Source organism: Nyctereutes procyonoides, unplaced genomic scaffold (genome assembly GCF_905146905.1).
Source record: "Nyctereutes procyonoides isolate TBG_1078 unplaced genomic scaffold, NYPRO_anot_genome, whole genome shotgun sequence".
NCBI lineage: Eukaryota > Metazoa > Chordata > Mammalia > Carnivora > Canidae > Nyctereutes > Nyctereutes procyonoides.
In genome coordinates, this window is record NW_026575030.1 from 26,389,459 (window position 1) to 26,413,487 (window position 24,029).

Here is a 24,029-nt window from a genome sequence, read left to right on the forward strand (position 1 = left end):
ATACAAGGTAGACTGCCCACTCCTGCAGTGACATGACTGTTGAGTAGCGAGGTGGTTACTGGGTGCTAAAACAAAACTTGAGACCAACTTAGAAACAGCTGGTTCGGGATGCCTGGGTGGCTCATTGGTTGAGTGACTTGCCTTTGGCTCGGGGTATGATCCTCAAGTCCTGCATTGGGCTCTCTGCCTGGAGCCTGCTTCTCCTCCCTCTTCCTGTGTCTCTGCCTCTTTCTCCATGTTTCTCATGAATAAATAAATAAATAAAATCTTTGGAAAAAAAAAAAAGAAACAGCTGGTTCACAGATTTCACAATCTAACCCAAAGCCAATGGGCCTGCCCCTCCCACTCTCCCACAGGCTGCTCTGCTCTTGAGACTTTTTATGAGAGATGGTGAGAGATGGTGAGGGAGGGGCTGTGTGCTTTGTCCTAGCCACACTCTCTGAGGTGGCTGACAAAAAGGGACAGCAGAACCAGCTTCCTCAAGTTATACATAACATCTACACATCCCCTGCTTTGACTTAAATACTGCTGGTAATGAACATCAGCTAGATCTTCCAGCGAGTAAAAGGAAGTTGGAAAGGGGATTGCCTCTGGTATATCACCCAAAGAAAAGCTGAGCAACTTGCCATTATTTTGGAGACAGCAAGAAAGGAACATCTCAGAACTGGGGCCTCATCCTTTGACTTTTTTTTGTTTTGTTTTGTTCTGTTTAAACACAAGAAAAAAAAAAAGAGGAGTTATCCTTCAGCAGGTAAGTACATTTACTGTTATCTTCATATGGGATAGCTTGATAGGGATAGTTACCAACAACCCGACTGCTTTTTAAATAAACATACTATCACTTCTATCTTCAAGATGCATACTTCCAAAAGATCCTGCCTAGGGTCTCATTCTTACGGGGGGCTGGGGCTTCCCAGCTTGGTTGGTGAATCATCAACAGAGTTATGGCTCAAAAAATTCTGGTGAAGAAGCAAATGCAAACTAATCCTGATTAAAATGGAGTGTGGCTAATAAAATTGTCAAGTGTGGCTGGAAAATGAGCTCTGGGGTGGTTCCCAAAGAGGGGTCTTGAATGGCTTCTGAGTAGCATTGGACTATGTCTGTGGTGGCAACCTCAGAAGATCACAGTGGAGCACGACATTCATTTTCAGTTCTAAATTTTGTAAATTTACTGAAAAAAAAATCAGCTTCCTCATGCGGTATACATAATATAAATAAGTATTTTTTGTAATACATCTTTTCCCGTTTTACAAACAGATTTCTGTTGATTCAGATCCTCTGCCAGTTTAAGACGTATTCTTTGCATGGGGTCTTTAAGAATGGAGGTACTTCTTTTACGTTAATGTGTTGAGAAGGAAGTAGTTTTATAATTTCAGTCCTGCCTTGGACGAAATAGGATCTCACTGGTGCTATGTGTTTCTTGGTATGTTTTGAAGAGGTTCTGAATTTTGGCTAACTGCTATTGAGGACTCTTAAAATCCTCTGTCCTCTTACCAAAGTCTTATTGTCCCCATTAAGCAGAACAATTCCATGGGAGACCTGCGGTTAGTTTTGGGAACATATACAAAACAGGATCACCTCCTCGGAGTTCCCCCAACCTTTGCTTTGCCCTTGAGATTGTGTGGTTTAGAGAATGCTCAGATTAAGGCTTCTGACTCATTTCAGGCAGACAACCAGGGAGCTTTATAACCCACATGAGGCCAACCTTCTTTCCTGGGTGATTTTAATTTTTTTCCTTTTCAAGTTGTGAAAATAAATCCACAATCTTTTATATTCAGGAGTTTGGAGACCCAGGTATACCATCCATGGTGTTTTTGCAAACATCATAGGAGAACCCTCTGTGTGAGGCAATTGAATTGTCTTCTGCTCCTGCGTGGCGCTTACTAGGAGGTACCCAGGTTTCACTTGGTTTGAAATTGTTTTCGTTTTCTACCCTAAGCAGCAGAAGCCATGGATAACACAGCGAAGTGGAGAACACCACCACTCAAACACCCATATCTCAAGGTCTCTCAGCTCTTGGTGTTAGCTAGTCTTTTTTACTTCTGTTCAGGTAAGAAACTTTCAGGAACTTGACTCAGTTTGCTGCTTCACGGTTTAGGAGGTGGGGTTTTCTGTGTTGTCCCTCTCTGCCACCCTCCAGGCTGGGCTTCAAGGGCTGGATCCAGGGGGCTGTTAAGAAGAGTGGGGCTCATCCTGTTGAAGAATGGTTCTGACTTTATTTTTAAAGTCAAAACAAAAGATCTTCTTTCTGCTGATCAGCATGCCACCTGGTTTCTCCCAAGTAGTAAAGAGAAGGCTTTGGCTTCAGCACAGCTTGGCTTCAGAGCTCCTTGTCTTACGAGATGCTCACTTGAAGTATGTCTGCACTGCAGGCATCAACCGGAATGTCTAAGTGTGAAGGACGGTGGAAGAGGGATGGGAGAGGAGTTTGGGTGCTGGATTACTGGCCTACAGTGGTGCTAGTAGTACATTTTCTGTCCTGGGCTGGAAAACCTGCTATTTTACATGGCTGCTGAACCAAGAGAACCATGACTTAAGTTTTATAATTTATGCATCAGAAATTGTATATATTTTACACTTATATGACATTTGCAACAGTTCTAATTTTCTTCTGGGAAGCTGGGGGAGCTAATGAATCTTCTGAGAGAGTCCAAAGAGTTTAAAAATATTTAGAAAGAAATTTATACAGGCTTCCTAGAAATATGTGTGTATGTGGGGGGGGGGCGGGGGGGGGAAGTACCAATGAAAAAGAGAAAGAAAATATAAAATTAAAACTAGGGTTTTAGCAATTGTACCAGGGAAATTAGTCAGGGGCAAGCAGAAGGAGATTATCTTTGAGCTAAAGAAAAATATTTAGGAAAGCACTTTGTTCTACAGTTACATTCAGATTTTATTATTGCTGTATCGAGTCAACAAACAAATCCATGAGCATCTTATGTTTGAACACCTACTATGTACTCAAAAACTGAACCTGGGATTCCGGCCCTCTAGGAGATTTGAGTGTGTTAGTTGAAGAAGGCAAAACTAACCTACAAGCAAGTGAAGAGCAGTGCAGTGTCTGGTCCTGACTGTGAGGGGCCAAGACCTGGACAGAGTGGGGCCAGGACGGGCTAAGGCAGCTGGCAGGCTTTATGGTAGAGGATGGGTGATGGTAGGAGAATTCTGGGTGGGGCAACAGCACAGACAGAGGCACAAAGGTAAGGATGAGTCTGGCACAAGGGTTCTTTCTTTTGTTTACTCATATTAATTCAAGAAATATTGAGCATTTCCTATGTGGAGGATACTTTTCTTGGTCCTAGGGACAAGTTGTGAGCAAGACTGACATGGCTTTTGCCTTCATGGAATTTACGGTCATTAGGAAGAACATGAAAATTAATCAAAGAAACACTCAAATGAATGTACGAAGGATGTACAGTGTCTTTCTCTGCCAGAGAAGAGGGTGGTTAGAGTGAGTTGGGTGAAGGCGGAAGAGCCACATGCGAAAGAAACAGAGGAGAGGGGAAGTGAAGACAGTGGACATGGTGGGGTAAGTAGAGGCAGGGACCAGACTCCACAGTGCTTAAAGGCCATGGTCAGGAATTTGAATGTTGTCTGGAGGGCACTGGGAAGCCACGGAAGGGTTTTAAGGACTGACATGGTCTGTACCAATGCTGCTCACACGTCAGGTATACATACCAATCACCTGGTATGTTGAAAGCAGTTTCCAGCACAGGGCAGTGAGGAGAGGAGACTCAGTATGATACTATAATGGTGGATACGTGTCATTTTACGTTGGTGAAAACCCATTAAATGTATAGTGTCAAGAATGATCCCTAAAGTAAACTGCAGACTTTGAGTGGTAATGATGTGTTAATGAAGGTTCATTGATTGTCCCAAATGTACCCTCTGGCAGAAGATGTCTAGGGAAGGGGCGGCTGTGTGCACCAAGGGGATGGAGTATATGGGAGCTCTCTTTACTTTCCATTCATTTTGCTGTGAACCTAAAATGCTCTGAAATAAAGTCGGCATAATTTTTTGAAAAATACATTTCTGCTAGGGTGGGGCAGGGAGGGACCTAAGATTCTGCATCTCTAACAAGCCCTCAGGTGATGCCAATGCTGTTGGGTCACAGACCTTCGGTTTGAATAGTAAAGCTCTGAAATGATGTTTGAAAAAAGAAGTGTTGCTAAAGCATAAGGAATGGCTTGTGGGGCTGCCAGAGGGATTGTGTAAAACCTGTCAGGAGGCTATCTTAGAGAGCTTTGACGAAGTGACTGGAGTCAGAGGGAGATGTGGAGACTGGAGAGTGTATGTGTGGTGTAGTCTCAGGGAGGGTTTGGCAGACTTGGTGCAGCTGGGAGCTGCATATGGCCTGTGGGAGGCAAGGCTGGGTGAGATCATGGAGGCCTTTGCTTCAGGGAAAGGGATTTACCACACACCCTCCTCTCCTGGTCTGGGCCAGGAACCTGCACTCCACCTATCCCCACCCACTGCTGCCCAGGACAGGTGACCACTTTGTCCTGAAAAGGGAGGGGATGCCTGAACTCTCCACTTCTGGTTTGGTCTGTGGAGGTAAAGACACTGGACTCACGTACTCCAGAAACTGGTAGTTATAAAGCATAGGGTCTAACAGGTCGCTCTCAGGGGGGCCGACATGGGCAGCTTTCTCTCAGAAGTGGGGCATTTTCAGGGAAGCACAAGCCTAAGGGAAGGGGAGAGGCCTTTGGTGGTTGTAGGCCAGGGACACAGGAAAGGTGTTGCCTGCATGTCTATGGCATGAGGGAGACTGAGCCAGAGGGAAAATAATGCCCCCAGAGTGTCACAGAGACTCTTCCTGTTGTCCTGTACTATCTGAAGGCTGCTAGCCAAGGGGTCCTATGAGCCAAGTTCTTGCTGTGTCCCTGAGCTTTTTAGAGACTTAAATACCATTTGGGGACATAAAGGATCAGATTTATACAGTGCGTATAGGCTAGGTCTCAAGAGGAGAGAAAGTCAGAAGTGGTGCAAAAATCAGGTGACGGGTCTCAAATCTGTCAGCTGCTGGAGAGCAGATACTTATTCTCCTTGTTCTCCTAGCACCAAGCCCAAGGCTCACACAAACCCCATGGGTGCTGGTTCATCTCATGCAGAGCACTTAGAAGTGTCCCAAAGGGTCCCTCCCATTGGAGGGATATACACAGCCCATTAACAGTAGATCTCTAGATGATGGGATTGATTATAGATATCTTTTATGCTTTCCTGTATTTGCTATTCTACGAATTTAACATGTGTTTCCCATAGAGTCTGAGAACACCGTTATTTCAAAAGCACACTTAAGGCCCAGTGAGATAACACACATCACAGCACATGGGGATATGAGCTGCTCTGCCCAGCTCTGGGAGCTTGGCTCAGTCCAGTCGTCAGCCGATTACCACATTGATTCTGCCCTGTCCTGGGTGCCATTCAACAAATCATGTGCTGTGAATGAGAGGAATGGCCTCATTTAAAAATCTGTATGGTGTTTTATAGTTAGCAAAGCACTTTTACATCTGGGTCTCATACAGTCCCCATGATAATTCCATGAAATCTTAGAGGAGAATGTATCATGCCCATTTTGCAGAAATTCCCAAGGAACCAACTCAGTCAAGGTTATGATTCTAATGTGTAGCAGATGGAGCCAGATCTCATCTCCTAATGCCTAACCATGCATCCAGCAAATATTTATTGAGCACCTACTATGGGCCAGTTCTTATTCTAGATTCTGCAGGTAGAGCAATGAACTAAACAGATTAAGCCCCCACTCTCATAGCCTCAAAAGTAACTAGTGCTAGAGATGAGCTTGAAGAGAAATAAATCAGGACAAGGGACTAATGAGCAGCAGAATGGATGAGGTCTGGGAGGGGGGTGCTGGTTAGGGAGAGTACCAGACAAAGGGGGTCCCAGAGCAGAAATCTGAGGGAAGCAAGGAACTGGGCTGTGTGAATGCCTGGCGAGGGCACTGGTACCTGTCATGTGCCCAGGACAGCAGAGGCGTGTTATGTGGGCGGAATTCTCACACCCACTTTGCTAGGTGTCCCCATTTGTAAAATGGTGAAGCAAGGTCAAAATTCAGCTGGGTTTAGGCAGTAATACTCAGATTTCAGGGACCTGACTCTCCCCTTCAGAGCCACTGAAGCAGACCAAACCCTTCAGAGAGCTTTCAGTTATCTGTAAATGCAGCAAGCCTGAGTATGGAAGCCGGGTCCTGGTGGAATTTCCAAACTGCTCAGAAGATTTTTTTAGTTCCTCTTTTCAGTCTGGTTCTTCTTCACCATGAGTGTGTGGTGAGCCGATTTCATATAGGAACATTAAGGATCCCATTGATTTTTACTGACCTTTAGAGGAACACCCACACTTCTCCTCAGATGGCTGGACAAAAACTCCTTAAGAGTCATCATTGAAAGTAGCGCATTTTCAGTTAAGATTCCTCTTTTGCTAATGTCAAAATCATTAGAAATTCTGGATTCTTTTTGGGTAGGAACCAACAGATCATAGGGAAATATCCTATTTAGAATCCCAGATAAATGAGCTGATTTCTGAAGTGGTATCTGCTTGGCCCATAGCAAGACCAGGGTCCTGTGTATCTGACATAACCCCTGAGGGCAATGAAAGGACCAGAGGGTAGAAGTTGGGAGCAAGAGTTGGGAAAGAGAAGAAAGGAAAGTCTTACAGAAGACTTGTATATACTCAGGACTTTTCCATTTATATCATTTAACTGAATTTAATTTTACAATGATCCTGGGAGGTACATATCATACCCTGAGGAATCAGATTAATTAGCAAATGGCTGAGCCAGGACTAGAATCCAAGTCAATAGGAATCCATAGTTCATGCTCCTTATACCTATCAGCTTGCTTCTGCTGTATCTTTTTAAAGAGAGTTAGGGTTATTTAGCTATTATATGCTCCCCTTGAGTATATCTTTTCATGGCTACCCTTTTTTCAGATATGTTGCTTAAAGCTGGGGTTGGCAACATTTGGCACAAGTGCTGAAAGGGGTGCCTTAGATCATTCTGAGTTACTTTATATTGCTGTGAAGATACTGCCAGCACAAAATTCACTTCTTAAGTGAAGGCCTGAAGAATGGCTGTTGAGATAGAAAGGGGCTAGTGCTCCATGATCCCACCATAAGGAGAGAGAGGAACTGGAGACTTGATCTCTATATAGGACCCCCCCCCCCCGCCGACCCCAGCCAGGGGATGCTGTGTGGCTCTGGGGGATGTGGGGCATGATGACACGACAGTGTCCAGTGGGGGAGGCAGTGGCTACTTGTGAAAGGTCTTGGGCTTGAGGGACTCTGCTTGTAGATCAAGCCCAGCATAGGAAGAATGACCAAAAAAATCAGAAGACAGTGGGGAGTTTGGTGCTACTGACAAAGGCTTAGGAGCTAACAAAAAGATGGAGTTTGGATGCTGAAATGTTGGTTTTCTGAAATACACTGATAGGAAAATTGGCAGAATATTTTAAATGGGGACCAACTGTTACATGGATTACAGATAGTTGAAAGAGATAAAGATGAGATATAGATAATTTAGGGTCAGAGAAGAGGATAGAAATAGTCTAGAGGTGTAAACTATACCTTGTCTGGTGGGGATGAGGGAAGAATTCAGCCTGAAGTTATGAGGTCAATCCAGGCCTGGGAAGAAAAGGACTCTGTTTCTCAAGGCAGAGCTCAACATTGGGGTTTGGCTGGGGTGTGGGTGGTGTTGGCCTGCTGTTCTGGAACTTGGGCCTAAAAAATTGGGGAAACCAGTTAACTAGGAAAGTGGCCTGAAAGGTCTGCACCAAAAATTGTAAAGCTGGGGCAGCTTCCTAAGAACCTTCCAGAAGAACACCAAAATGAATGAACATGGACATCCCTTCAAGATCTCACATTCTAGTGACTTCCATATCCCCCATCAGGGCTGAGTACATTGTTTACCCATAGTTGGCATTCATGTGCTAGGTCTCTTAAAGTCCTTCTTCTTCTGGGACTAGTGGACCTTCTCCCCCACTGTCCATAGACATATGAATAGAAAAGAAAATGTGATATATATGATATATATATATATATATATATATATATATATATATATATATAATCATTTGCTTATTATTCCTTAAAAAGGAAGGAAAAAGATAGAAAGATTCTGGCACATTCTAAACCATGAATGAACCTTGAGGACACTATGGTAAATGAAATAAGCCAGTCATAAGAAGAAAGTGCTCCATGATTCCAGTTATATGCAGTATCTAAAGTAGTCAAATTCATAGAAACGGAACATTGAGTGGTGGTTACCAAGGGGTTGGGGGATAAAGAAAGGAGAGCTGTTTAATGCATACAGAGTTGCAGATTTGTAAGATGAAAAGATCTGGAGATCTGTTTCATAACAACGGGAATATACTTAACACCACTGAACTGTACACTTAAAAAATGGTTAAGATGGTGTATTTTACAATTTTTTAACCACAATAAAAAAAAGCACTGGGGACTAAAATTATCAAAATCAAACTGAACTCTCTGATCATGCATAGCCACTAGATACAACACCCTGAGTTCTGTTATTGCCAACTCTGAATTCCTGCTTGTGCAGGACTCCATATTTAATAGACATAAAATCCTTTCTGTTTGCCTCTCCTTAGGCATCATCCAGGTGAACAAGACAGTGAAAGAAGTAGCAGTACTGTCCTGTGATTACAACATTTCCACTACAGAACTGATGAAAGTTCGAATCTATTGGCAAAAGGATGATGAAGTGGTGCTGGCTGTCACATCTGGACAAACGAAAGTGTGGTCCAAGTATGAGAATCGCACCTTTGCTGACTTCACCAATAACCTCTCCATCGTGATTATGGCTCTGCGCCTGTCAGACAATGGCAAATACACCTGTATCGTTCAAAAGACTGAAAAAAGGTCTTACAAAGTGAAACACATGACTTCGGTGATGTTATTGGTCAGAGGTCAGTGGGATTTTTCTGATTTACTATAAACTGGCAGATTCTTGATGCCCTTAAAGATATATTCCTATTGATTAGGTTGAAAATCTTACCAAAGAGGGAGGTATCTTCGTTTAGGGTTAAATAAGTCTGTAGTTTTACAATAAGCCCTAACTGATTCTCAAGACATCCTGGAAGTATCTATTAGTGTGCATTTCTTGCATTTTGACAATCCAAATTCATGACAGTCATCCTGGCATTAGAATGACCTATAGTGCGTTCTGAATCATAAGGGGATACACTTGATTTAATGTAGCTGTACTATTAACTGCACTTTATCCAGTAATACATTCTGTGAAAGTATATTGAAAGGTATAAGAATAATGCAGGCAGAAATATTTCTCAAATAGTAACTGAATGCCTATTGCTATGGCTATTTTACTATTTATATTTATTATTATATTTGAAGCTCTCATCTAATGGCTATTCCTACAAAGTTAGACATCAGAGGATTGGGTGCATAATTTATGTCATGGAAAAGAAGGATAATTCATAAATCAAAGTCCTACTTCTATATCTACTGCGGCGGAAAGCATTTCTTGGGTAGGAAGGAGCCTTGTGTTTATCCCAGGTGATAGGACTAGTGGTTACTAATATAGCTTGAGCCCTTGCTGAGAAATGATAGCCCTTGAACTTTCCCCCATATTTGAAATTTAACCACGTTTCATTTTCTTCCTGGACACTTGGGCCTTTAGTGGAAACCGAACTTATTATTTAATAAAAGATGATCATTAACCTTGATAACAGGTAATGTAAGTGGATCCTTGGTGAATTCTTCACTACTCTTACCTGCTTTGTTCTTCAAAGAACAAAGCTATGTTGAATCTTTCACTATAGCATCCAAATCACACCTAAAGCTTAGGAGGTAAGCCGGTTACATGGGATTACCTTAAACCTCACTCTGTGTATTCCCTGCTCATGGAGAGAGCAATGATTATGTGATGGTGTGATTTTAGGGGTTCTACAAAGCCCACCCTGTCCAAAATTCTGACCCACATTGAATCCTAGAATTCCCACCATTATTGCTGGAACTGTTACCAAATGCTGACAGTTTCAGCATTTTCTCCCCCTATAAGATCTCTGTAAAAAATGAAAATGTTACCTGGGGGGATAGCACCACAAGCATATTAACCTATACTAGTTAATTGCATTAGATACAGGCAATCCTCTAACAATGCCCAAAAGGAAGTAGACTCAGGACTATGTACATTTTGATAGAAAGATAAAGAATAAACCCCAAGAGGGAGAAGCAGAATTTCAGGAAGGGCAAGCCCTAGTAGCAGACTACAGCAGGAGACCGAGGACAGCTAAAAGGGCAACACAAGAGTGCTGGGGGCCTTGAAAGGGCCAGGAGGGGCTGGGCACCAAAGTCAGGTAAGTGAAGACAAAAAGGGAAACTTGGCCTGCTTAATTTGACTCAGAACCAACCAATTCTGATTTTTCTATTTGCATCTATTACAACAGTGCTTCTCTTGTGTTAAGGTCTCTGACTCCCTTGAGGATCTTGTTAAAACGCAGATTCAGATTCAGTAGGTGTGGGGTTGGATCTTGGATTCTGCACTAACAAACTACCAGGTGATGCCTGTATGGCTGCTGAGGACCACAGTTTGAGAAATAAGAAATTAATCACTTATTTGCTTAGGATGATCAACTGTCCTGTTTTGCCTGGGACTGAGAGGTTTCCTCAGACACCTGAGACTTTCACCAGGTTTGGCACTGAACAAGTTGGTTTCTCTACATTTGCTAAAGATTACAAAATGATACAATATCAGCACAGCAATATATAAAAGCCTCCATTAACCAGCATTTGGGTAACTAGCTATACTAGTTAACAGATTAACTAGGGTAACAGATTTTTACCTTTCTAACACATGTGCACCTTTTCCTTTCCTAATAAGATATTTTTACCCTACCTATTAGGAATGGTGAAAACGTAGGTTAATGCATTAAAATGAGATACAAAGGAGTAATTCTTTGCTAGTTTAGGCTCATAAGGCCTTAACTGCTGTTACTTGACATGGATCATCTCACTGAAGGAATAGAAGACAGCTAAGGCTGTGCTAAGCCTCGCCAGACCTTGCAAAGATGGTTTCTTTTTTTTTTTTTTGATGGTTTCTAATATACAGAATATTTTAAAATATTCTCGTAGTTAAGTATCTCTAAAAAAGCAGAGCACAGAAATTAACGTGAATCATAATTTAGGATATGGGTTACTTGGATTTCCTATTCCAGGCTATATATAACACATAACGTTGTTGTAAGAAACAAAGGGAATATTCTTTCTTAAGATTTTATTTTGTGGGCCTTGAACTCACAACCCCGAGATCAAGAGTTGCACGCTCCACTGACTGAGCCAGCCAGGCACCCTACAAAGGGAATATTCTTTCTTGATGTCAGCTACCACTGTAGTGATTTGATCTTATAAGACAAATTGCAAGAGTAGGAAATGTCAGCTAAAAATGGCTCAGGAAAATGTCAAACTTAATTTAGAGACAGGATTGATTCAAAAATGGTGACTTCACCTCCTACCAAATGCAATTTTTTCCTTTTCCTGGCAGTTTTGTCACTTGTCATAACTTCCCCTTTCTCTTATTATTCACAGTGCTACTGGGTGGTTTTGGAAGTTTTCGCTGGGCAACTTGATTTAAATGAGGGCACTCATCTAAGAGAGTGCAAGTTTAAGACCCACTAACTCAGTCTATTAATTAATCTGCTCTGTGTCCAGCTCTGTGTTTCATGATTTATATTAATGATGTCATTTAATCCTTACAATTCTGGAAGGCCGGTATTATTATCCCTATCTTACAGATGAGCAAACTAAAACTGAAACTGATTAAGTAATTGGCCCAGAGCTAAAAGGCAAAACTGGTCTTAAAACCTGTTAGATCTTGGCCAGCCTGTGCTTCAAAGGAAATCTTTATTAATTATGTATGTATGATTCACAGTTGTTCTTTCAAAAACCCCCAACTTTCTACAAAAGTCCAGTCCTCATGAATGGCCTCAGCTTTGTATCATATGTCTTGTGACATGACAACCAAGTAGTACAATTTGTTTGCACTATGAAGCTTTCAAAATAAATTCTTAAAAAAAGTTGGTGACCATTATGCTATATACTAATCTCTCTGTGGAACTCTGAATTGTAAAAAGAAATCTAACTGGATGGGATGAAGTATGCGGGGCTTGGTTCCCCACCCACAGGCTGAAAAGTATAAATCTCTTTAAGCCTAAGAATAAGGGAAAAAGTGGGTTAGGGAGTTTTTCCTGTGTTCTCGGTAGTCATTTTCACTATGCTTTATTGTGTTTATATTTTAATATCTTATTGGGGGTCAAATATACAAATGCAAGAGTGCCTCAAGTATCTTGGAGGAATGCTAGGAAGACCCCTCTGTCCTCATAATGCACACAAGAATAGCAAAGGAATCAGTAGAGTGGTTGAGATTATAGGCTCAATATTGGACAGTTTGGACAGAGGTTTATCTTACTAAAGACTACCTTTAAAAAAGGAAGGGAATCCTAAGGAAAAATTTAGAGTAGTGGTTATCTCAAGTGTGGGAAATAGGGGAGACAATGAAGGTGAGACCAGATGAGTAGATTTACATCAGCTACAGTCAACGTGCTAGCTTTCCAGTTGAATGGTGGGCTCACAGGTGTTTTTTAGCATATTAATTCATAAATAGATAAATAAGAGAACCACTTTGTATACGTCAAATATTAGGAAGAGAGAAGAAAATAAAGACAAGGGAAGGGAAGAGAAGATAAGAAAAGAGAAGGTTATAGTATCAGAAAAACTTGAATTCGCTTCCCAGTTTTGCCATTTACTCATTGTGATTTCTTTCTACTTCAATTTGATTATTTATAAAATGGAAACCATATTAGGTTAAATCAAATGAAGTTGTTGATATTTGATCTTTTTTGATGTACATCTGCTTCATAGGGTTGTTGTAAAGATGAAATGAGGTAGGGTCCAAGATCTAACAACATCAAGAACTCAATACATTTGTCTGTTTTTCTCCTCATCTCTTACAAATCCCAAATACTATGCCACTATTTATCCACAGAGATCTACCTCTTTCTCTAAGTGCCCTTCTACCTGCATCAAAAGTGATGAAGAATTGGGGCGCCTAGCTGGCTCAGTTGGAAGAGCATGTGGCTCTTGAGGTCATGAATTCAAGCCCCACATTGGGTGTAGAGATTTCTTAAATAAATAAAAATCTTTGAAAAAAAAAGTAATGAAGAATTGACATACCCAATTCAAACCAAAGTAATCTTTGGCTTACACATAACTATTAATGATTTATGGGAAGTTGCAAATTATATCTAATTTTATTATTCTTATTAAAGCTAGATAATTTTTTTAAAAAGCCCTTGCCCAATCCCCACCCCAGTATAATATGTACTTATATCCTTTTTCTTTCTTAAGCTGACTTCCCTGTCCCTAGTATAACTGACCTTGGAAATCCATCCCATGACATCAAAAGGATAATGTGCTCAACCTCTGGAGGTTTTCCAAAGCCTCACCTCTCCTGGTGGGAAAATGAAGAAGAATTGAATGCTGCCAACACAACAGTTTCCCAAGACCCGGACACTGAGTTGTACACTATTAGTAGTGAACTGGATTTCAATATAACAAACAACCATAGCTTTGTGTGTCTTGTCAAGTATGGAGACTTAACAGTATCACAGATCTTCAACTGGCAAAAATGTAAGTAACATTGTTCTGAGGAGTTTCTACTGTATAGAATCTAAAAAGACAGTAACTCAGCCAGATACATTTTGGAATTATGTATGTTAACTTTGATAGCATTTCTTGTATTTTTAGACCCATAAACGATAATGAAGTGATATTGTGACTTGTTAAGGTCACTGTACAGGTATGGCCATAATGTTACTAGACTAATTTTATTTCCTTTAATAAACCTTCTAAAACTGAGACATCCAAAAAAATGTTCTCCATCAAGTAGTCAGCAAGTATTATAACAATATTGTTGATACTGAAAGCACTAAAATTTGTCCTTCTTTTGACTTTCCCTCAGGGTTTTGGTACTTTCTTTTTGGATGACTCCTTCCCATCATCCCATGGCATCAAATCGTTGCCTTTTGTGGATGAATGTGCCTTTTAGAAATTACTGGTTCAGGGACGCCTGGGTGGCTCAGCAGTTGAGCGTCTGCCTTCGGCTCAGGGCCTGATCCTGGAGACCCGGGATCAAGTCCCACATTGGGCTCCTTGTGTGGAGCCTGCTTCTCCTTCTGCCTGTGTCTCTGCCTCTCTCTCTGTCTCTCATGAATAAATTAAAAAAAAAAAAAAGAGTTACTGGTTCATTCAGAACCAAATCTGGTAAAGAAGGTAAATGACAAACTACTTGAGGACAAAGCCTGAAAATAGAGGTCATTTTGCCCAAATACCATGACCAAATACTTTGCCCTTCAGGTAGTAAATGTACAGAATTTTCTGTGCCTAAGAGATGAAATCATTTGAAAATGTACACTGGAATAAGTTGAACTTATATTAATTTATGCATGTTGAACCCAAAATGGGGGAACACAGATACTTGAAATAAGTGTCTAACTTGTGGGGCTGATTATATGAAGACCACCAGGCCTCTCTCCTCCACCCCCCAGACCCACTCTTAACAACACATTTTGTGGCTACAGAGTAATAAACAATATACTGAATTTTATATATAGTGGCACATGGATATATAATATATAATATACAGCATGTCTTCCTCTTATCTGTACTTGTAGTAGAAGAGATATTTTAGATGGTCTAGCAGAACATTCTAGTGAATGATTTGCTCTAGGTCTTTCCATCTTGAAGTGGACTCGTTCATTATTTTCTCCAGTTGGTAATGAGATAAATTTCCTGGGGAAATTAGTTCAAATACAAACACAATTTTGACATGATTTTTTAAATGTTTATTTATTTATTCATGAGAGACACAGAGAGAGAGAGAGAGGCAGAGACACAGGCAGAGGGAGAAGAAGGCTCCATGCAGGGAGCCTGACGTGGGACTCAATCTCGGGTCTCCAGGATCACACCCTGGGCTGAAGGTGGCACTAAACCGCTGAGCCACCCAGGCTGCCCGACATGATTTATTAATAGCCCAAACTCATTTCTTTCAGTCATCTTTTATGTGTTCTAAAAAATTTATAAAAATGAGGTTGGAATCATATAGTTTATTAATTCAGCATTAATTTTCACCTTACTAATATGTCATTATTTAATCAATTTTAGATTGTTATGAGTAAGGTAGGGATTTGCACACAAAATAGTAATAGCAGCTTCAATCATCTTATTTTGGACATTATTTGGAATATGAGTGTATATGATATTTTAGGAAAGCAATTGGCAAATATTTTCAGGAAAGGGTCAGATAGTAAATACTTTAGTCTTTGTAGGTCATATGGTCTCTGGCAAAAACTCAATTTTGCTGTGACCAGAAAAATTTTATTTTATTTTATTTTTTGAAAAATTTTATTTTAAAAAAGAGGCAGTAGGCCAGGTTTGGCAAACTTTTGCTAACTTATAGTAAACAGAATGTAGCCCATTAAAATAAAAGAATGGAGCTCTTATTTAAAGATGATTTAGACACCCAGCTTTAATCTTTTCCCTGATATGCCTTCTCTCAATTCTTCCCTCATGCTAAGGATGAACAATATCCCTTTTCAGTCTAATGAAAAATACTAGCTCTTTGCCCTACATTTACAACAGTTAATGGAAAGATGATTAAGTGTATGGGTTTATTCATTTCTTTGTTCATTCAGTCTTTATTAAAGTAGTTATCAGATACCAAGCATCTTGCTACGTATGATAGAGTGCTTTAATATATAAATACTTCAAATCTCATTAATTGAACTACAGGCACCATTTTTTTTTTCCTTTTTTTTAGGGGTGGGGAGGGGCAGAGAGAAAGGGGGAGAATCTTAAGCAGGCACCACACCCAGCGTGGAGCCAGACATGAGGCTCGATCTCAGCTCTCACCACCCTGAGATTGTGACCTGAGCCAAAACCAAGAGTCAGATGCTTAACCAAACTGAACTGCAGGCATCATTCAGAGTCTAAAGCAAATAATGCATTTGTGGGTGGTCAAGAGCTGGCTGCATAAACAAAAATTAGGTGTATAGTTCATAGCAATGTTACCAGACATGTGAGTAAAGCTTTATATAAATATATTTACATAAAAATATTTACATAGGGGCACCTGGGTGGCTCAGTCAGTCAAGCGTGACTCTTGATTTCAGCTCAGGTCATGATCTCAGGGTGGTAAGATGGAGTCCTGTGTCCAGCTTCCTGCTGAGTGTGGAGCCTGCTTAAGATACTTTCTCTCCCTCTCCCTCCCTCCTCCTGCTCCTGTGTGCTTTTTCTCTCAAAAAATATTTATATAAAGCTTTATATAAATAACCACTCTAAAAAAACCCCCAAATTTATTAATTAAACAGATTTGGTCCATGATATTTTTAGTCTGGGCCTGCCAAATTGGTTAACCCTCGATATACTGGAAGACGCATGTGTGTGGAAGGGAGTGAATCAGGGAGTCCTACTCATGGTGCATCTAGTATGCTATATGTGCAGATGTCCCCACATAACTCTGCAATTAGAATTCTGAGTCTGTTCTCTGGTGCGTTATTAGGTTCCTAGTTGGCATCATGACAGAGCCAGTTTGTCACTACTAGTTCCCCCTTCTTTCTCTCAAACATATATCCTCTTTCTAGGCTGAGGGAGGCTTGAGGATGGGAGAATGGCCTCTGAGAGGAAGGCAGGAATGAGTCAGAACCTGTGACACTTTTAGACTCACAGTATAATAGCGAGAGCCTCCTTGTCATTCTGGTCTGTAGAGGCCACTTCTGGTGATCACTCACCTTCATGCAATGTGGTGTTTTAGAGGAAAAGGAAAAAAAAAAAAAAACTTTCCTTAGTCTCTAAGTGGGAGGTGCACTAAAGTCAAATATGCATTTTAGAATAATCACTGTGGCACAATGTGTAGGAGTTAGTAGAGCCCAGGAAACCAGAGGCAGGGGACAGAGAGAGAGAGCGGGAGAAACCAGAGGCAAAGGGACCAGAATGGAGACAACCAGGTGGAAGAGAAGAAAAAAATCTAAACTAAGGCAGCTGCTGCATGGGATTTTGGGAAAAGGAACCAATTGCAGAGTATCCTGAATACAAAGTAGAAAGTCCATAGAAACCCTTCACTCATATTTGGGTAACTATGGTATTGCTGTTCACTGAAATGGGAGAATATAGATGGAAGGTATGCTTTGGAAAGAATATAGTGAGTTCATTTTAAATCAGGTGGAAATGCTGGCATCCATCCATCTAGTTGGCAGCTAGAAAATCAAACCTGGAGTTCAAAAATACAGGAGACAACAAATGTTGTAAGGATGGGGAGAAAGGGGAATGAACCCTCTTACACTGTTGGTGGGGATGCAAACTGGTGCAGCCACTCTGGAGAACAGTAAGAGGTTCCTCAAAAAGCTAAAAATAAAAATACCCTATGATCTAGCAATTGCACTGCTAGGTATTTACCCAAAGGATACAAAAATGCACATTTGAAGGAGTACATGCATCTCGATGTTTATAGCAGTATGTATATATATATATATATATATATATATATATATATATATATATATAGACACTCTATTGAATACTATTCATTCATCAAAAAGAATGAAATCTTACCATTTGCAATGACATGGATGGAGCTAGAATGTATTATGCTAAGTGAAATAAGTCAATCAGAGAAAGATAAATGCCATATGATTTCGCTTATATATGGAATTTAAGAAACAAAATGGATGAACATACGGGAGGGGGAAAAGAGAGAGAGAGGGAAACAAATCATGAGAGACTCTTAACTACAGAGAACAAACAGGGTTGATGGAGACAAGGGGTGGGGGATGGGCTGGGTGGGTGATTGGTATTAAGGTGAGCACTGGGTGTTATATGTAAACAATGAACCACTGAACTCAATTCCTGAAATCAATGTTGAACTGTACATCAACTAACTAGAATTTAAAAGTAAAAAAAACAAACCCAGTACTTTCTTTGTGACAATGCCTGTGCAATATTTAAAGTAAATCAATCTGTAATTAAAATGTGCATTTTAAATAAAATGGATGTGTCTAAGGGGGACAAAAAGAAATGAGATCAGAAATATGATATATGGGTTTAGAAATCAGGTGGTATTTTAAACCTTGGGTGTGGATGATGACATCACCTGAGAAGCTTGGGGCCAGCGAGAGGAGAATGGGACCGCAGACAGAACCATGGGAAGCAGCAATATTTAAAGAACAAGAGGAAGAGCCTATGAAAAAAACTGAGTCACAACAAACAGAAACAGAAGAAAGTGCTGTCATCGAGGTCTGAGGAGGAGGAAGTTTCAGCTGGGCCAAATGCTGATGAGGAGTCCAACAAGCTAAAGACCAAAATTTATCCTCAAAGCTTGGTAGTCAGAAAAATGAAAAGCGCTTAAGTTAGTAAATGTTCAATATTTATTTGTAAACTATTCCAGAGAAATCAGAAGATGAGCTGCTAATATTCCGCCTGTGCCCGGGGCCCTTTCTTCAGATGCTGTTTGTTGCTAACTATTCCTCAAAGGGGTTGAAGAATAAACAATGCAGCTGCTGCTCCCGATCAGGAGCAACAGACAGCAGTCCCATATACCTGTCTACTCTCCCCCCACATCCTTACTTGTATCCCCTGTGGTCTCTCCATTCCCTGTGCTCTACAGCTGAGAGCCAGTTTTGCAGAGCTCCCTTCCAGGTTGACCCCACTAACATTTAGCCACATCTACTCTTAGTTCTTTGTTGGCCTCTTCTATCTTTCCAGAAGCTTTAGGATGAATGGTGAAAATTAAATGTGCATCTGAAAATGAATGCAAAATAGCTCCTGTAGCTTTAGGCAGCTACTGTAAGGATGGTGTGTATGTGTGTTAAAAGAATATACTAAAAGAAAGGGAAAAGGCATGAGAGAAAAATAAGATACAACATAATGTTCTAGATAGATCTTATTTTTCTGTCATGCCTTTTCCCTTTCTCTTAGTATATTCTTTTAACACACATACACACTATAATTAGTAATACATAGTAATATCAACTATAAAAGTGAGATGTAAATACAAGACAAAATATTTATTTTTCATTTTTATTTATATTTTTAAAATTTTATTTATTTGTTTATTTATGATAGTCACACACACAGAGAGAGAGGCAGAGACACAGGCAGAGGGAGAAGCAGGCTCCATGCACCGGGACCCCGATGTGGGATTTGATCCCGGGTCTCCAGGATCGCGCCCTGGGCCAAAGGCAGGTGCCAAACTGCTGCGCCACCCAGGGATCCCTCATTTTTATTTTAGAAAAAGAGAGTGCACACACGAGCAGGGGAAGGTGCAGAGGGAAAGGGAGAGCATCCTCAAGCAGACTCCCTGCTGAGTGCAGAGTCCCATGTGGGGCCCAATCCCAGGACCCCAAGATCCCAGGAGTGAAAACCAAGAGCCAGCTGCTTAGCTTAACCAACTGAGCTACCCAGCAGCCCCAAGAAAAGAATATTTCTAAAGTATCTTCTTAGAATCTCTTTTATGCCAACTTAATTCGGCAAATGCAAAAGTTCAAAATTTCTTTTTCACATTTGATATCTGACATTGGATATTAGTTGCCCATAAATATGTGTCTGATCAAAGAGTTATGCAAGAAAAATGCTAGCAGCTGCCTAGTGGAGGGCTGAGCAGAGAAAGAAGTGAAAAAAAATACTCTCTACAGTTGTGTTAATGTAAGAGGCATAGAATACGGTAGCTGGAAACACGTTAGAGCTGACACTGTTCTTTTCCCTCAGCAGTCGAGCCACACCCTCCCAGTAACCAGCAACAGCTCTGGGTCATCCTGATCTTAGTAGTAAGTGGTGTGATTGCTGTGATCACTGCCATTACAGGAGGCTGCCTAGCCCACAGTAAGTACTATCATGCTATCATTCTGACCTCAATTTCTGGAAGCCCAAATTCTATTGGTATGTGTCAGCACTTCTCTGAGGTTTTAGTGTCTTCTTTACTTGTCTCACCAAGTTCTACTCATTCACTGGACAGGCATTTCAAGGACACCTACTATGTGTCCAGTTCTCTCCTAGGCACAGGAGTGACTAACAATGACTCAGTGCCCCCAAGACACATTCCACTTGAGTCCATTTTTTTTCCCCTAACTTTATATTTTCTTGGAGGCGCTGGGGCTTGGAAACTAATTTGAAAACACTTCTGATGCAAGTGGTATTCTAATATTTGATTTTCAAGTGGAGGAAAGTCAGAACGACAAGATGGTATTCTAATATTTGATTTTCAAGTGGAGAAAAGTCAGAACGACAAGATTTGGGGTCGAGAATCATTTTCTCGAAGGAGAAAATCAGCATCTCGAAGATGCACTGATGACACTGAGAAATTACATGGCCACAAGTGATTTTACCAATTCTCAATTCCTCAGAATACATTTTTGGATAAGATAAGGAGTGGCTGAGGAAAGAAGAGATATCTAGGATGTATTCCCTACAAGTTTAAATTTTGGCCTTACACATATGCTACCCTCTATCTCTGTACTTAAATGAAGAGGAACTGCTAGGCCAGAGCTGAGGCCATAGTCACCATGAAGGGGCACCAACCTTTCTTGGAGTAGAAATCATGTACATTGAACAAAGAAAACTGGAAGACCACCATCAGCTGATTTCCCCAAACTTCTGCACAAAAACTGTCAAAGCACAGGGAAGTCACTAAAACTCTTTGCTACCAACAACCCACCCCCACAGGTAGGGTAAAGAGGTCTGGTGGTTTGAGGATGTTTTTGATACAGACTGCCCAGCCTTACCCATTGAACTAGATTTTTTACTCTTGACACTACTGACTTTTGGGACCAGATAAGTCTTTGTTTAGGGTTCTAATCAGTGCATTGTAGTTTATTTAGCAGCATTTCTGGGCTCTACTCACTATATGCCAATAGCACCCCTGCCTCAGTTATGACAACCAAAAATGTCTCTATTACATTACAAATGTCCCAGGATGGGGTGGGTGCTGGGCACAGTTAGAAATCTCCCTGGTAAAAAAAAAAAAGAAAAGAAAAGAAAAAAAGAAAAAAAAGAAAAAGAAAAAAGAAAAAAAGAAATCTTCCTGGAAGATTTGAACAGAACACTGATCAAGTTCTAAGCCAGTGAAAGCTTGCTGAAATATATGGGGCACAATTTTGGGGAAACTCACCTATCTAAATCTTTATTGTTTTTGCGTGTCTTAAGGATCTGCTGCAAGATGGAGACAGAGAAATAGGAATGAAGAGGACATGGACCTGGAAAAGATGTCCCCTATAAACATAGGATCTGCCCAAGCATCTGTATGAGCAGAACATCTGGAGGTAACCTCTAGCTCTTCTCTACCTGGGTGGAATATAATGAGGCACAGTGTTTTCTTCCTCTCAGCACCAGATTAAACTTTTACCTACTACCGCACCTTCTCAAAAACCTAGTTCAGGTTACTCTACACAGATGATTGAGATCTCTCCTTTCTCCCCACTGAGGATTATAACCTCTCGCTTTGCTCTGCCATTCCACCATGTTGAAATGTCCCCTTCCTGTCAGTCAACTCAGTGTCTGTCCTTATCTATAAAACACTACCGTAAATTCATCTTGAAGTAATATTCGTGGCCCAGCTGCTTATTCTGATCATTCCTTTTCCCCCTGTATCCCTCACTACTGATGGACACAGATTAGGGTCACTTACTGGTCACTCTGTACCACCTCAGTAATGTCCTCATTGGTCTCTCTGCCTCTTACAAACAGAGTCATCCTACTAAACCAGTAATAGGCAAATTTCATAAAGAATCCCTTCTCCACGTTATTTTCCCACTCGAAAACTCAGAAGAGACCCCAATGCCTATAGGAAAAGTTTCAAGACTTTTAACTTTCCATATTTCAGTTGATCTCTTCAGTATAAACATTCTCAGTTCTTTTTTTTTTTTTTTTTTTTTTTTTTTTAATTTTTATTTACTTAGGATAGTCACACAGAGAGAGAGGGAGGCAGAGACACAGGCAGAGGGAGAAGCAGGCTCCATGCACCGGGAGCCTGATGTGGGATTCGATCCCGGGTCTCCAGGATCGCGCCCTGGGCCAAAGGCAGGCGCCAAACCGCTGCGCCACCCAGGCATCCCCAACATTCTCAGTTCTTTGAACTACTCTCCACATGGTAGTTTCCAGAAGCCTTATGTGAACACCCTAGATGTCAATAAATGGGAGTCCAAAACTTTATAGATATGGTCTAATTCTACATACCATAGGATAATTACTGAGATCTGAAATGTTCTGTTAAGGAAGCCTAACATAGCAGCAGCTTTTTTGAGTCACACTATTAACTTATAACAATTTTGTGTTATTCTAAACTACCCAGGCCTTTTCATGCAAGAGAAACATTGGAATCCAAGTGACTGATACTAGGTCCAGGGTGGTTTATAGTCTCCATAAACAGTTCCTTTTTTTTTTTAAATTTTTTTGATTTATTTATGATAGCCACAGAGAGAGAGAGAGAGAGAGAGAGAGAGAGAGAGGCAGAGACACAGGCAGAGGGAGAAGCAGGCTCCATGCAGGGAGCCTGATGCGGGACTCGATCCCGGGTCTCCAAGATCGCGCCATGGGCCAAAGGCAGGCGCTAAACCACTGTGCCACCCAGGGATCCCAACAGTTCCTTTTTGACTTATGAAGCTAGGGTGAAAAAGCATAAGAAATGAGAGTCTGCAATTACCTTTAAAAAATAAAAGGAAATGAAATAGAACATCTGAGACTTATATAATAGGTAATGTTTTACAAAAACATTTTAGTCTTATAAAAATCTGTGAGCAAGATCTTTATCTCCATTTTCTGGAGAAACCTGAGGCCCCCTCCCAGAGGTTGAGTGGTTTGCCTAAGGTGAGGCAGGCAAGGAACAAAGCCAGGACTCAAAATGGGTATTAAGACCAGTTTCTTTAATGGCACCATAGCAGCCTAGGCACATTTCCCCCATAGTAGTCTTCATTTCCTATCATGTCTTCTTTTCAACTTCTTCAGGAGGCCCTATCAAGGATGTCTCCCTCAGTTCTGCGATTACCTAGAACTTCCCTACTTTCCTTGTTAATAGTCCTTTGCTCAGTCAGCTGGTACCTCATATTGAAGCCATAGGTCTGGTCTTCTACGTGGCCGTCTTGTCCAGTTCAAGCAGCGCTGCCTTTGAACTACTGGAGTAATGCTATCTCTAGTACATAGCATTCCATTCTGGGGTTATTTTCATGTACCATGCCTTATATATATATTTTTTAAGACTTATTTATTCATGAGAGAGACGCAGAGACATAGGCAGAGGGAGAAGCAGGTTCCATACAGGGAGCCCGATGTGGGACTCAATCTCAGGACTCCAGGATCATGCCCTGGGCCAAAGGCAGGTGCTCAACCACTGAGCCACCCAGGCTTCCCTATATTCTTTACTAAATTGTAGGCTTATTGAGAACAACCATGCCTGATACATCTATTTGCCTCATATGTAGAAGAGTATTACCTTGATCAATAACATTTGGTTGCTTGATGATTGCTGGTGCTTAATATTTGCCTGATATTTCATGTAATAAAATTCTCAAAATTCTCCCATAATTTAGATTTCTTTTTATATTCTTTGGCCATGAATAGTAGTATCTACAGCGTCACCTCAATTTGGGAGACTTTTATGGTAAAAAAAAAGAAGTTTTAAAATGCTTTCCTTCTTTGGGAATTTAGGGTTTCAAGTATTCGTTTATTTATTTATTTTTTGTTTCCTCAGGTCCCACCTCCATCTTAGATTGACCTCATCTTTGAATTTCCTCAGATGGCCAGGATTATCCCACCTTGCACTTCATGCATCTGTTCTCTAGGAGCCTGTTCATTTCAGTGGCCCTGCAGAAAGTGACCAGAGGAATATGGTGGGGACATAAGTAGCTCTGGTAGCCTTGGTCAAAGAATTGTTCGGGCCTGGAAGAGACATTCGGAAAATACTGGTCTCACTAATGACAAGGACATCAAGGCCAAGGGGGTGA

At 40.9% G+C, this 24,029-nt stretch overlaps 1 protein-coding gene across 5 annotated transcripts in view; it reads left to right on the forward strand.

The window, feature by feature from the left end:
• Positions 1-23,863, forward strand: part of CD80 (CD80 molecule) — a 30,430-nt gene extending 6,567 nt beyond the window's left edge. For 2 of the 5 annotated variants that reach the window (XM_055315828.1, XM_055315830.1), the window contains exons 2-7: positions 1,943-2,050; positions 8,619-8,936; positions 13,393-13,674; positions 19,804-19,917; positions 21,238-21,353; positions 23,777-23,863. In XM_055315828.1, the coding sequence (XP_055171803.1) occupies positions 1,951-2,050; positions 8,619-8,936; positions 13,393-13,674; positions 19,804-19,917; positions 21,238-21,338 (915 nt within the window). In that variant the 5' untranslated portion in view covers positions 1,943-1,950 and the 3' untranslated portion in view covers positions 21,339-21,353; positions 23,777-23,863. Of the gene's footprint in view, positions 1-415; positions 752-1,939; positions 2,051-8,618; positions 8,937-13,392; positions 13,675-19,803; positions 19,918-21,237; positions 21,354-23,776 lie in introns of those variants that run through there. The other 3 variants (XM_055315827.1, XM_055315831.1, XM_055315829.1) reach the window with 3 other exon arrangements.
• Positions 23,864-24,029: the final 166 nt, after the last annotated feature.